Source organism: Crinia signifera, chromosome 19 (genome assembly GCF_055691185.1).
Source record: "Crinia signifera chromosome 19, ASM5569118v1, whole genome shotgun sequence".
NCBI classification, from domain to species: domain Eukaryota; kingdom Metazoa; phylum Chordata; class Amphibia; order Anura; family Myobatrachidae; genus Crinia; species Crinia signifera.
In genome coordinates this window covers 64,899,535-64,915,202 of record NC_139226.1, presented here as the reverse complement: position 1 = coordinate 64,915,202, position 15,668 = coordinate 64,899,535, and the positions used below count along the sequence as shown (strand labels likewise).

Here is a 15,668-nt window from a genome sequence, read left to right as displayed (position 1 = left end):
TGGCGTTGCAAACGGCTGCTTTGGAACTGTGCACTCAGCCATATGTAACCCTGTGTCTCTCCTGTCTTGTACATTGCACAGCAATCTATATCTGTACTGTCTCTGCTCATATTGTTACCTACCTGGTTGCTGCAACAATCAGTGGCATGCTGATGACTGCCTAGGCACTGTGCAGCTTAGCGAACATTTGTTTTCTGTGTGATAATGGTGCTGTCTCTGCTTATTGCTATCTACAGTACCTGGCTGTTGCAATGACCAGTGGTGCTGCTGATGGCTGCCTAGGCGTTGTGCTGCTCAGTGAATATACAGTATGTTCCCTGTGTCTCCCCAGTACATGTCCATCACCCTCCCAAGGGTACATCTAGCGTATACCTGTATGTGTTATGTATATCTGTACTGTCACTGCTTATTTGTTACCTACCTGGCTGTTGCAATGACCAGTGGTGCCACTGATGGCTGCCTATATGTTGTGCTTCTCAGCGAATATATGTTCCATATGTCCATAATCCCCAGGGTACATCTAGTGTATACCTGTATGTGTATGAGTATCTGTACTGTCGCTGTTTAGCCCCCTGCTAGTCTCTATATCCTATTGTGACACCCAACCCATCATTTTAGTACCTAAAACACACGGGGGGGGGGGGGGGCAAATAATGGGGTGCACATAGGGTCAGTTATACTGCAGAAATTTGATTAACTGGATGGCTGGGTCTCAAGGTGCCACAGTACTGGTCTTAATTAGGATACTGAGGAGCCTGAGGCAGCTCCAGTCCCCACCATGGAAGCCTCCATCTATTATACACAGCCACAAAGTTCCCACCCAGAATGGCCGATCTAATCTCCATCTCCCAAAAATGACCTAGGACAGAGGTTCTCAAACTGTGGGTCCTGACCCCAAAGTGGGTCCCGACCACCTCAGCATGGGGGTCACGACTCTATTGCTGGCAATCAGGCAAATGTGTCTATGGAGGGGGGGACAGGTTATAACTCATGAAATAAACACCCACTGCTTCCCTCTTCCATCCCCCTGTCACCCTTTTCCATCTCATCCATTACCTACTGCCTCCCTGTCACAGTAACGGTCACTTCACTTCACTGACCCACCTTGCTGGGGTCCTGTAATCATTTTTATTGTCTAATGGGGTCCCAGAGCAAAATAGTTCGAGCACCCCTGACCTAGGATATACCCTAGCTCTGCTCCTGGGATTTTATGTTGGGGCCAACCTCCTCTGCTTCACTGACACTTAGGAAGCTGCAACGGTGTCAACTGCAACCGCTGCGAGTAGAAATACAAAATTGAGCGCTGTATGACAGCCAGGTGCCGGAAGGCTACCTGTTAAGGCCTCCATACACTACCTCGATCTTGGCCGATTTCACCCGTTGACTGAAAGGGCTGAGAAATCGGCCCAAAGTGTGTGCATCAGACCTGAGTATGAGGTCGGACCAGCATGCAGGATTTTTTGCAAATTGTCTTTCATTGGGGGCCAACACATCCTACACATCACCTACACAAATACCCTGCCCTATGGTTACATTGCTTTCTAGAAAGAAACACAGTCAAGGAAATGGTTCTCTAACCATGTAATACTGGTTATTACTTGTTATATGCATATGTATACGGCTGCATGGAATACACTGCCTTTTTCCACATTGAACGCTATAGAAACCAGGCAGTATTTCTGATTGTTCCGATGGCCTTCCCACCTTTGATTTAACTTGCAATGGAAGAGAATCGTAGAACCCAGCATGACCTGGGTCTACTATTGAAATTACCAACATGTACTGTACATTGGCTATTGTTCACAATTTTGTCTTGTATCAAAGCAAATAAAGATTATTGCAGTAGTACATAGCATGTTATCTTTATTATCTTGGCCTGTATATTTCACAGCTGTCCGTGTCCGATATGGTTTACTATATCGTCCATGGTCATATAGTGTGAGTATGGGGCTTAAGACAGAATGAGGCCTGTGTGCACTCTATCAAACTCTATCTATCTATCAAACACAACATTTCCAAATGAATATATTTCTTTATAATAACTGGTCTATATAATGCTATTTTTATTTATTTTATTTGGTAAAGCATTTTGTACATTTTTTGAGTTGCATTTGTCTGGATATTTTTTCTAATTTAATTGGACAACCTTGTTGCATCTATCAGTGGCATAAGTTGGGCCCAGTTTTCCAGAGGCAAGATAAATGTTGGTGCATCCGCCCCATAGATAGATATAGGCCAGTATTCAATGCCTCTGATTCACCATTTTTTTTCAGCGAATCTGGCAATTCGCCTGTTTTCTGGCAAATTTTCTCACAGAAAAAACAATTTGTCCTATTCAATGGACACAATTCCCTGCAAATGAAGAGCGAATGTCTGGCGATTCGCCGTTTGTGATTCATCGCAATTCGCCGGTAGTTTTCAATGGGGTTTTCAGTGGAATTCGCAGAGAGTGTATTCAATGCTGAAGTGGAGAACTGCTTTCTCCAGTGATTTTCGCCAGGATTCTCCATTTTACATTCGTCATCTTTTTTAGGTGAACTGGAATGTGATCTTTGAAAATAAAGTGTTTTTTATTTTGGTGTCAAAAAATCAGATTTTTTATTTTCTGTGAAGCGGCATTCTATTTTTATTCATGTGCTTGCATTCACCAGCAGGGGGTAGAGCCGGGAGCCGCTCATTAATATTCATATATTCACTGCACACTGGTCACGATCATTACATATGCACGATCGGGACCAGTGTGTAGTGGCTCCCTAATGCCCCTTTCAGACCGCACTTTGTAAACGGTATATTGCCGTTTTTTTACCGTTTTAAAACGGTAATCTGTGCGGTCTGAAAGGTGCAGATCCAATTAACCGGTTTGAAAATACCGTTTTTTCAAACCGGTTAAAATGCAGGGTCCTACCCGTTTCAGACCCGGTATTTTGGGATCAAAATCGGGTCTGAAACGGTATTTAGGACCCAGCCAACGAGCTGGGTCCTAAATTCAGAGCAGCGAATATTTAATGAGCACTCAATAAATATTCACAGCACTGGAGCCGCCAAACGCCGCCCCCCCCCCCCCCAAAGCGCATGTGTCGACACCCCCCCACGCGGCGCGTGTGTCGACACCCGCTGTGCAGCCGGTACCTTCGTTGTGGATCCCGGCAATGAAGTATGGTCGGGGAAGCACTTATGAAAAAAAAGCGTCTTTCAGAAAATGGCTGCCCCATAGGAAAACCTGTTTTAAAAAACTGTCTTTCTTATGGGGGCAGCCATTTTCCGAAAGTCACTTTTCTTATAAGAAAAGTGACTTTCGGAAAATGGCTGCCCCCATACGAAAGACAGTTTTTTAAAAATGGTTTTCCTATGGAGCAGCCATTTTCTGAAAGACACTTTTTTTCATAAGGGTACTTGTTTCCTATCTGGGCGCCCAGGTTTTCTACGTACGGCACCGTAATGAAATCGGATCGCATCGGATTCGGTACTCGATGATGTACGATGGCATACGATGCTATCCGATCCGATTTCATTTTAAATCGGATCGCATCGCATGCGGTGACGCGATCAACCTGATTTTTACATTGGAATCAATGTTAAATGGTCCCTGAGACCCTATTTTACATTGATTTCAATGTAATAACCCCGCAAACCCACGATTTCTATAGGAAACCCCCCCTGATGGTTTAAAATGCGCCTCCATTGTTAACGCCACCCTAGTATTGACGTAAACCCGAAGCGTGGCGAGCGCAGCGGTACGCGTCCTCCGACTTTTTCATACCCCCACTATCCACGTCGGCGTGGAGTTGAGAATAGAAAGTGTGGCGAGCGCAGCGAGCCACCGAGCCCGAAGCGTGGCGAGCGCAGCGAGCCCCGCGAGGGGACGCGGATACTTCACTGCGCTCGCCACACTTTCTATTCTCAACTCCACGCCGACGTGGATAGTGGGGGTATGAAAAAGTCGGAGGACGCGTACCGCCGCCCCTCGCGGGGCTCGCTGCGCTCGCCACGCTTCGGGTTGACGTCAATACTGTGTTTCTGTGCAGATGTGACAAGGGGAGGGCTTTGAAGGGTAAATAAATACAGTAGTGTTACAGATGGCCCATCCTATGGGCCAACCATAAAAGCGGGAACGAAATCGGATCGGATCGCATCGCATCGTTCAATATCGTGTATGTGCATTTGTGGTATCCGATACGATGCAATCCGATTTTTATACGGAGAATAGCATGGTGCGCAATTAACGTAGCGGGCGCCCAGATAGGAAACAAGTACCTTCATAAGTGCTTCCCCGACCAACTGCAGTGCCGGATCACGCAACGGAGGTACCGGCTGCACAGGGGGGGGGTTTGTTAGCCCTGGGGTGGGGGGGATTTGGGGGTGTTAACCCCCGGGGGAGGGGGGGCGGGGGCGGCGCTCGCTGAAAACTGGCTTTGACCCTGTTTTTGGAAAGTTTCCAAAAACGGGTCTGCCAGTGTAAAAAAAAACGCACTTAAACGGTAATATACCGTTTAAGAGATGCGATCTGAAAGGGGTTTTACCTGGCAGACCCGTTTTTGGAAACGTTTCCAAATACAGGGTCAAAGCCAGTTTTGCGGTCTGAAAGCAGCATAACACAGCCCCCTGCCAGCTCTGGGGGGGCTCTTCCTGTGTCCCCGACAGCCCTCCTTCACCTCCACAGTGTCCAGCGCAGGCAAGGAGGCTTCCATCTCCCTGCCTGCAGCCGTCCTCCGGCTCCCTGCGGCATTCGCCGGGGGGTTAAAATTCGCCGCCAGGGGCAGCAAGCCCCTGAGGCGTTGAATAGGGGGTGAGGGAGGGCTGGCAGCGAATGCTGAAGCCCTCCGGAACCCGGCGATTGTGCAGCGAATCCAAAACAGGATTCGCTGCACAAGGGGAATTAAAGTATTGAATACCTGCAATAGAGATAGAGAAACAGACATAGATAGACAGACATAGAGAGACAGACATAGAGAGACAGACATAGAGAGACAGACATAGAGAGACAGATAGAGCAAGCAGTGGGGCATCACTTTCTGAAATATTAATAAATTGTCTAGCTGGCATTGGTGCAGGAGCTCTTCAGAGCTCACTGCGGGGTCCCTAGTGCGTCCGTCCACTCACAGCCAGCTAGTTGATTGATTAACCTCATCACCCTTCATATTGGAATTGATGATGCCAGCACCCTAGGTACCACAAGGTTTGGCTGTGGGAGGTAAGGCTAGTGTTGGGGAAGAGGATAGGGTAAGGCTGCAGGAGGGGAGCTTAAGGGAGAGGATAGGGCAAGGCTGTGGGAGTCGATGCCAGGGTTAAGGGGAGAGGTTAGGGAAAGGCTGCAGGAGAGGAGGTTATCTGTCTCAGGCTACAGCCCGTAGTTCCTCCCCTTTAACCAGTGGCATGTGGTGGGGTGAGGCACAGCCTTTCCTGTCATACTAATGTATATGCTGAAGTTTTGAATGAATAAAGTATGTCAAAAATACAAAGAATATATATATAAAAATCTTATTTTTATTATTCTAATAATTTTTATAGTCAAAACTCTGGAGTAAAAAGTCTATGGCAGGTGAGGCAGTGCCTCACCTGGCTACCTTTTCTGCACATCTCTTATTATACAGTATATACTACTGCACATGTGTATAATGCCGGCATGTAACTCTGAGCTCATATATTGTGTGAAAATCTGGCTCTTGTACTTTCCAGGGACTCCTCAGCCATTTACTCAACCGCACATCCCTGCTTCTCCCCTGTCATAAGCAGAGGCAAGTGGTGATGAAGGAGGAGCTCCTGGCTCCTTGTCCTTCTGGGTGCTTGCTGGTAGAAGCTTCACAGGAAGCGGTTTGCTGGCTGTGGAGTGAGGAGTCCCATGTGCTGCTGATAGTGTTTATCTCCAGGGGTCAGAAGAGCATATGATGGGCTCTCCTCCAATCAGAACTCAGCACATGCTCGTCTGACCCCACTGCAGAGCCTCCGGATTTATTACCCAGTAGTGCACTGCAGATTGCTGTGTGCTACCCAGGGCATAAAGTGGTCATGCAGGGTGAACACAGGGGTAGATTTATTAAGCTCAGTGAAGTGATAAAGTGTCTGGTCTTTATCACCGGCCAATCAACTTCTACCTGTCATTTTTCAAACCAAGCATGTAACTTCACAGTTAGGAGCTGATTGGCCAGTGATAAAGTACCAGCCACATTATCACTTCACAGAGCTTAATAAATCTGCCCCTCATTTCTTTATGCCACCTAATTACACCCCATCCCCTTCCCCCATTAGGCAGAGACAGGGCCAGTGGTAAGGTTTTTGGCATCCCCCTGCAAACTAGAATGCTTTCCTGTAAGAATTACTGTGCAGGGCCAATGTGGAGGTTAAAATGTTCCACCTAACCATTAGAGGTGGTGGAACTCAGTTCCATCCCGTTCCCCCTCACTTTAATCCCTGAACTGCTACCCCAATCCCACAAGGCTGTAGCAGATGCAATCAGCAGACAGGACCCTCATTTACAATACATTTGTAAAATACTGTAAATAAAAATGTTCAATATAATTGTAAACAATCTCACCTATTAATGTTCAAAATCACTTTTCCATGTGACAAAGGTTTCAGCAAATTTAGTTTTATTTGAACCTTTCTAGAAAACAAAGCCTATAAACAAACCTGACATTTGATTGTAGGACATTTGTGTTGGATTTGTGTTGGGTGAACTCATTACCCGGAAGTATTAATTTTTTTTGTTTGTTTCATATTAAGCTTTACAATGAATACATCCATTTGAATTCTATTATTTGTAACACTTTTTCTGTGAATTGATTATTACACTTGCACTCTAGGTACATGCTCACGGTCCAGGTATGTTCTATGTGGACTCCTCCGAGATGAGCAGAGCCAAATGGTCCAGTGCTCCAATTTCTGCAACAAAACAAATTTATTATTAGACATACAAATGATACATTTACCCATAAGATGTTATAAAGCTTAAAACGGAGCTGTTTAATTACTTTGACCTGGAGGGGCCCGGGCAGCTGCCCACAGTGGCATGGCGCCCCCCCCCCCACACACACACACACAACACCTCCCCCACCCAGCCACCCCCCAGCCAGGCACGCACAATACACAGTGCAGCCTGCAGTGCACCGAGCACTGCACTGCACTGTGCAGTGTGCGCTCCTGACCGTTCGTGAAGGAGGGAGATGTCACGCCGCTGCTGCTGATAAGTAATGCCAATTGTGGCAGTAGGGGGAGGTGGGTTGCATGCGTGTGGGCGCGCGTGGGGGTGCCGCTGTACTGCTGGGGGCCCAGACTGAAGGTCCGTCCCAGGCCCCAACATTTCTAGTGGCGCGGCCCTGATTGTAAGAGCCGAGAAATTTTAGCTATGCTTTCAAAGTCACTATTGGTCAACACACAATAGGTCGACACGTGAAAAAGTCAATATGCATTAGATAGACATGGTCAAAAGATCGACAGAAGCAAAAAGTTGGCCTGTAAATGGTCGATATGGAAAAAGGTTTTCATACATTTTCTGTGAAAACCAACTTGTTCTTACATCCCAGTGGGCACAGAAGGAGATTAGAAAAATGTGCAGAGTGCACCATGAGAGAGGCACCATGCCCAAATCATGGCGAATGCAACAAGGCACCGTGCCCGAAGCATGCGAGCACAGCGAGACATCTTGTGCCAAAAGCATAGCGAGCAGTGAGGCACCACTCTTAAAGCATGGCGAGCACAGAGAGGCACCATGCCCAAAGCATGGCGAGCACAGCGAGGTACCATGCCCAAAGCATGGCAAGCACAGCGAGGGGACTCTGTACACTCATACACTCATGTCCATGCCAACATCTGCTGACAAAGACATAAAAAAAATTGAAAAACGCATGTCAACATTTTCCTGTGTCAATTTTTTTTTCAGTCGACTTGTGGCTTTTGTCAACCTTTTCACCATGTCAACCTAATGCATGTCGACCTTGATGCCAGGTCGACCTTTTGCCTGCCGACCAATAGTGGACAACCTATTGACTGTCAACCTAATGATCCCCACACAAACTTTAGACCATGAAATAAACTGTCTTAATACCTTTGAGACGTAGATATGCTAGGAATTCAAGAACAGTCTGAACGGTGTTATTATCCAGTGATTGCTGCTGCGGCCCTGCAAGTATAATACAGCTGTTGGGGTTCTTTTTCTTATTCTGTTAGACTGTTTTGTATAATATAGGGATGGATGGATGAATGGATGGATGGGTGGATGGATGATACGAGATACTGTAGATAGAACAACAAACTTACAACATATCCATCCTATTCAATTGCATATTGTTACATTTGATCACAGCTACAGTATGCTGGAACAGTTCTGAGGGCTAATGATGGTTAGCATTACTGCCTCACAGCACTGGGGTCATGGGTTCAATTCCCACCATGGTCCTTACTGTGCAGAGTTTGTATATTCTCCACGTACTTGTGTGGGTTTCCTCCGGGTACTCCGGTTTCCTTCCACAATCCAAAAATATACTAGTAGGTTAATTGGCTCTCAACAAATTAACCATATAATGTCTGTGTGTGTGTGTGTGTGTGTGTGTGTGTGTGTGTGTGTGTGTGTGTGTGTACATGTGGTAGGGAATATAGGGGCAGATGTATTAAGCCTGGTGAAGAGATAAACTGGAGATAAATTGGAAAGAGATAACACACCAGCCAATCAACTCCCAACTGTCATATTTTAAACACAGCTGATTGGCTGGTGCGTTATCTCCTTCTACTTTATCTCCAGTTTATCTCTTCTTCAGGCTTAATACATCTGCCTCATAGATTGTAAGCTCCACTGGGGAAGGGACTGATGTGAATGTTCAAATATTATCTGTAAAGCGCTGCGGAATATGTGTGTGCTATATAAGAAACTGTTAATAAATAAATATACCACTGTTCTTGTAATAGGCTTCTTGGTTAATGCAGATATAAGTCAGTACATGTGTAACGCACCAAGACTGTGCTGTAACTACTGTAGACATTTTGGTGCCCTGTGCTCGAAAGACAATTGATGGTGTACTCCATATTTGTAATAGGGACATAAATAAAGGGGCCTGAAGTGAAATCTCCAGAGAAGCAAATCACATTTCACTGCACAGTAATCACATGACACCACTCATTAATCCCCTTATACACAATGTGCAACAGTCGTGCAGCCCAAACAGGCGCTAACATCCCCTGCACGGGTGCCGGATAACTGACCGACAATCATTACACCAACGTCGGTATCCCGACTGTTAAAACCCTGACAGTTGGGATCCCAAAGGGCAGCAGCTATTCTCCCTCGTGGGGGTCCATGACCGCATAGAGGGAAAATAGAATAGGTTGCGAGTATAACGAGCCACTGTGCCCGCAAGGAGCTCCATTGCACTTGCCCCGCTGTCTGAGTCCCGGCAGTTGGGATTCCAACGTCGGGCTGATGATTGACAGAATCACGACTGTCGGTGTGCTATACCACACTACCCCTTCACACTTTATTGGGCAAGCTGTTGACCTGGAAGTTCTGCAGCCCTACTCCCCACACTGTAGTAACTGCCCCCCTTGGAAGTGACAAAAATCCCAACACTGGAGTAAATGCTCAAAGGAGGTGACTTGGTCCACAATCCTCTTATTGAAGTAACTGCTCCCATGGTGCTGCTTATAGGCCCCATACACACACACACACACACACACACATTGTGGTACTGTATAACTGTCCTCATGGAGTAGAAGCCCTGCTCCTGCAGCTTGCTCATTTACAGCACTTAGAAGATTTTGTCCTTTCTGCAGCTGGTTAGAAACAGGAGAGCCGGGAAGGGGCAGAGCCCATGGGCAAGCAGCTGTGGCCCTGCCAGTTGTAATGTATGCAGCAGTGGTGCATTTGGCTGAGAAGAAACCAGGCACACTGCTACATATATACAAAGGGTAGTGCTGCAGCTGGCAGTGGCAGCGGGTTGATGTACTCGCAAGTGGAGTTTGGATGCTGGTTCTCTACTCATAGAGCATATGCGCTGCATATGTGCTATGTGCCAAGCACACCATCAGCACCACCCCCAGTTGTGGCCCTGCTCCAAGGTACAGAAGATCTCTATGGCATTCTATTGAAATCTATTTATGTACCTCAGCTGTCAATGTCCTGTTTTTCATTCTGGTGTAATGATCTAAGAACTAAATAGAAAATAACTGGGTATTACTTTGTCTAATTTATTTTCTTTTGACTTAATGGAGACCAATTTACAATGTTATAAAAAAGAACCTAACATAATTTAGCATGAAGCCATTTACAGTGGACAGAGGTCTTACATAAGATGAACATTCAACAATTTAAGGGTCTTTGTGTCACATTTACAGACTGTCTATGAGTTCTACCATATACAGTAGTGTAAGTCATTGTGGCATCAGCAGATATCAGGTGTTTATTAAAGGATATAGTATAAGGCCATATTGCTCCCATAGGTGGAACATTTTTATTAAAGTTCTTAGCAGCACAAATCTCTTGTTATCTGAGGCACTGGTTCATTCTACGTAGAATTACTTCTGCGTAGAAAGCTGTCTCAACATAATATACAGTAGGCAAGAAATTATACCTAATCCTAGGCCTTCTGTCTCCCCATTTCTTGTAATGGCATTGAACATGTTTTTTATCCACTCTGTGTTACCAGTGCCATTATCCCCCAGTAGCAAATGGCGCTATGCTTACCAAACATATCTCTTCCTGGCTTGTACAAGTCTTCCACAACCTCTCTTTTTCCAGCCATACCACCTTTATCTGTTATTGTCCGATGAGCATCTGGTGATACAATAATGCATCTGTCAGTGCATAGAGATGGGATGAATTTTACAAATGACTATTCATTCAAGAGACTAGTACTGTTGTAGTACAAACAATATATATATATATATATATATATATATATTATGTTCATTTCTTTTAACAAAAAGTACTGATAACAAGTGGTTAAAGTCTGAACATCGATGTGGCATTTGTATTTTTAAATAATTAACCTCTTTAAATTTGTCGCCAATCAAAATAACAATACTGATTAACAGTCCAATGACTTCCAGCCTATCACCTGGCCAGCTGGACTAGTGCCAGGTGTCTTACATAACTTCAGAAACCATTCTTAAATGCAGCTAACAGGTGCAACTAATCAACTTGGCTTCAGTTGAAACTTCTGTTTTCTGCTTAAACAGGCAAATCCTATTAACCCTGTCACACTACATATGTCATATGTCTGATGTATTACTTGCTATATGTGCCCATATAACTGACAAACTATATATATAATTTCAAATAATGTAACTGTTGCATCATAATATAATGAAATACATTTTCTTAAAATGTAACAATTTTTATAAAGTGGGGTTTGTGTGTGACGGAGTGGCACTGAAAACAGGGCTCTCCGGGACACACCTCCTGGCGCTCAGCAGTTTTAGATCTAGTTCGTTTGAAAAAATATATATAATTTGCAGGATTTATTACAGCTGCAGCATTGACTCCTGTGGGCCCGTCCAGACCAACACAAAGAAAAGAGATTAAGGGGGTGGGGTTTGGAGTAAATTGCGCTGCTGTTTAGATGGTTTTAATAATGGGTGAGCAAATCTGAGACTGTATATATCATAATTTACTAACCAGCCTTCATGCAGCATTATTCTGCCTAAGTGGGACTATATACTACTGCCCTATTCCTTCTGCAAATTTACCATCAACTGCAGGTAAAATATTATCACATTTAATATTACTGGAGCAAAAATATTGCTGATATCTTACTAAAAGCTACGATAAGAAATTGATTGGGATCCCATTCTCATTTTTTTAAAAACTGTCTTTTTATATTCTGTGTATTTATATGTAATATATACATTTTTTTATTGATTTAAGATAAAGATTTTTTCAACAGTTACAGTGTGTCCAAGACTCATTCCTTTTTAGACAGCCAATGTGTTACAATTATTAAAACCATCTAAACAGCAGCGCAATTTACTCCAAACCCCACCCCCTTAATTTTTATAAAGTATTAGTCAATTATTTATTTTTATTATTTATTGACATTTGCTTATATAGTGCCAGCATATTTGTACTTTACAACAACTGGTAGCAATACAGTAGTAAAGCAAGATTGTGTAATAACAAACACACAAAGAGGGCCCTGCTCTGAAGCTTACAATCTATAGGGAAATATATAACACACTCATGTATCAAATGATAATTTCTTAAGAAAATATGGAACAGTATAAAGAATGCAAATTTATTTGGGTCTGCTTTAAAGTGCTTTTATAACGAAGCCATGGGAAGTTACATCCTTTTTTGTTGTTTCACTTTTGGATATCTCAAAAGTACGGTGTACACAATTATAAATAACACTAATGTATACAAATTTTATATGTAAAGTTCATGTTTATTAAATGGTGTTAGTGCTTAGAGCAGCGGCGTAACTATAGCGCCGCAGCCCCAGCCACCGCGGGGGGCGCTGTGCATGTGGGGGCGCCGGGGGCTGCGGTGCTATAGTTACAACCCCCCCCCCCCCCAATCCCCTGCAGACTTACCTGTCTCACTGGTCCCGGCGGCTCCGTTCTTCTGCTGAGGACCACCACAAAATGGTCGCCCCCATATAGCACACAGTTCTCTGAAACTGTCTGCTGTATGGGGGCGGCCATTTTGTGGTGGTCCTCAGCAGAAGAACGGAGCCGCCGGGACCAGCGCGATAGGTAAGGCTGCGGGGGATTGGGGGGGGGGGGGTTGCATGGGTGGCGGGGCGGCGGGTGCTTGGCGGGGTGGCGGCGGGGGGGGGGCAAAACTTAGCTACGCCACAGGCTTAGAGTATGACTTGTGTTGTTGTTTTTATACTACATCTTACTTGCCTTCCCTCCTGGAAAGGCCAGGAGTCTCCCAAAAATCTGGTCCACCTCACGGACCCCCAGTAAAGTGGGTAAATCTCCCCAAATCCCTGTGGCCTCCTGTAATCCTCATGTAATCCACCTGTAATTGCAATTGCAATGACCACGCCCCCACAAAATGCTCAGTTGTTAAGCTCCACCTCCAGCCCTGCCCCTTTGATGGCACGCCCACTAGCCCCACCCCCTACTTCCTCTAGTTGGCAACCCTGTATTATATATTAGTTTTTATAGGTGATGAATTATTCTTTGCATACCTTTATTAAAACTGCAGGTATTATGACAGACCAGAAAGTGACACGTGACATGTGGGTCTTTTGTCACTATGCGCCGGGGCCAAAGGCGTAACTACCATAGGTGCAAGGGGTGCACCTGCTATGGGGCCCAAAGCTGAAGGGGGCCCATCTTTACTGCCTAAGAAATATGTTTTACATCCATTTATCACCATCAGTTGCTAAATAGGGGGACCTTAGAAACTTTTGCTATGGGCCTACAAATATCTAGTTACGCCCCTGGCCGGGGCAAATGCAGGATTTTTACAGGGGGTTGAGCAGGGCCGTTTCTAGAGGCGGACAAGCCGTGCAGCAGCCCGGGTCGCCGCACGGCTTGTCCGCCTCTGTGTAACAGCCGGGGCACCCTGCAGCTCCCCCAACGCCGCTGCTGCAGCCTCCTCCCCCCTCCTCCCTGGCGTCTATATCCACACACAAGCAGCGGTTGAGAGGGAGGAGACAGGGAGGGGAACGCATTGCACGTCTCTCCTTCCTCCTCGCTCACACGTTCACTGGGCTCAGCTGTCAGCCTATCAGAGCTCGCGGGCTGGCAGCCAATAAGGAGCCAGCCCATGAGGTATGAATGGCTGAGTGACGGCTCAGGTACCCAGTGAAGGGGAAGGAGAGCGGCGCGATGCGCTCCGCTCCCCTCCCCAAGGAAGCAACAGCAGCAGCAGAGGCAGACTCTGCAGAGGCGATGGGAGCAGGGGAGACCCAGAGTGAGTTTGGCACTGTGGGGGCATATCTGTGTGGTGCTGTGGGGGAATTTTTGGCACTGTGGGGGAATTTTTGGCACTGTGGGGGCATATGTGTGGCACTATGGGGGCATATTTGGCACTGTGGGGCATGTCTGTGTGGTGCTGTGGTGGCATATCTGGCACTGTGGGGCCATGTGTGGCGCTGTGGGGGCATATATGGCACTGTGGGGGCATATCTGGCACTGTGGGGGCATATATGTGTGGCACTGTGGGGGCATATTTGGCACTGTGGAGGCATATGTGTGGCACTGTGGGGGCATATATTTGTGGCGCTGTGGGGGCATATATTTGTGGCGCTGTGGGGGCATCTGTGGCACTGTGGGGGTATATATTTGTGGCACTTTGGGGGCATATGTGGCACTGTGGGGGCATATGTGGTGCTGTGGGGGCATATCTGGCGCTGTGGGGGCATATTAGTAAACGGCATCAGTTGTGTGTCAGCGGCATGTGGGGCATAATGTGTAATGGGCATTACGGTGTGGGGAATATTGTGTAATTGCCATCACAGTGTGGGGTCTAATGGGCATCACGGTGTGCGACATAATGTGTAATTGTCATCACGGTGTGCGACATAATGTGTAATTGTCATCACGGTGTGCGACATAATGTGTAATTGTCATCACGGTGTGCGACATAATATGTAATTGTCATCGCGGTGTGCGGCGTAATGTGTAATTGTCATCACGGATAAATAGTGTATAATGATTTAAGTAGCCTGTCATTGTTTGGCCTTGATCTGTGAGGCGTACTAGGTCACTGTGTGGCCTTCAGCCGGCCAACTTAAGTGCGGGAGGACAATGACAATTCCTGCGGTAACCAATGTCTGGTCATGCAGGATGCAAAAGTGTGATGTAATGTAATTGTTTTCCTGCGAGACCACGACCTTTTTTAGGCCACGCACCTTTTAAATTAAGCCACACCCCCTATTTCGGTGCAAGCCAGAGGCGCGCACAATTTCTTTGATTCTATATTATGTATTTGGTCCTGGGGGGGCGCATTTTTATTTCTTCGCCCTGGGAGCTAAATTGTCTAGAAACGGCCCTGGGGTTGAGTGATGGTTCTCTGTCGGGTCTCCCAACTGTCCGCCCCCACAAAGGAACACTGCTGCCAGACAGTGATACCAAAAGTACAATATACAATAATACTTACGAGGTCCTAGAAGGTAACCAGCACTATTCAGTGTCCATCCTCTCTTATCTTTGGGCTAAAATACATTGGAGGAATAAATAAAAAGGGATTTAAAGTAAATAAAACAGCGTTATATTAATACTGTTCAAATGTACTAAAGCAGATTTAAGATTACAAAAAATCAACTTCTAATGAAATGATAGATTAACAAGTAATATAAGGTATTATGATTCTGTATGTTTTAAATCCATATTTAGTTTGTATGGTTTTTTCCATTATGATATTAGAGAAGGAGTGCTTGTAGGATCCCTACAAACCCCCCCCCCCCCCCCCCCCCCAAAAAAAAACGATTTAACATTATTTATATAAAGTCAGTAAGTAGATACTATGGGAGTTATATTTCAGATTGTATGTTGCTATGGGCAACCAATCAGATAATATCTATTATCTTTTAGAAGAAGAAGTTAAATAAATAAGAAGTAGGTTCTGATTGGTTGCCCATAGCAACTTCCCATGTGAAATAGAACTCCTATCTTAGTAAATTCCCCCCTATGTGTGCAGTTTCTATATGTAGAAGACAATATAATTGTTATGTGTAAGAACAAAAGTGAAAAAAGCGCTCCCACTTGGGATATTCAGTCCACAACTT

At 45.5% G+C, this 15,668-nt stretch overlaps 1 protein-coding gene across 2 annotated transcripts in view; it reads right to left on the bottom strand.

The window, feature by feature from the left end:
• Positions 1-6,603: 6,603 nt before the first annotated feature.
• LOC146042621 (galanin peptides-like) overlaps positions 6,604-15,668 on the bottom strand; it is a 76,126-nt gene continuing 67,061 nt past the window's right edge. For both annotated transcript variants that reach the window (XM_083162702.1, XM_083162703.1), the window contains exons 4-7: positions 15,041-15,095; positions 10,670-10,759; positions 8,042-8,116; positions 6,604-6,879 (exon numbers count right to left, since the gene is read on the bottom strand). In XM_083162702.1, coding sequence (XP_083018828.1) covers positions 6,827-6,879; positions 8,042-8,116; positions 10,670-10,759; positions 15,041-15,095 — 273 coding nt within the window. In that variant the 3' untranslated portion in view covers positions 6,604-6,826. The remainder of the gene's footprint in view (positions 6,880-8,041; positions 8,117-10,669; positions 10,760-15,040; positions 15,096-15,668) is intronic.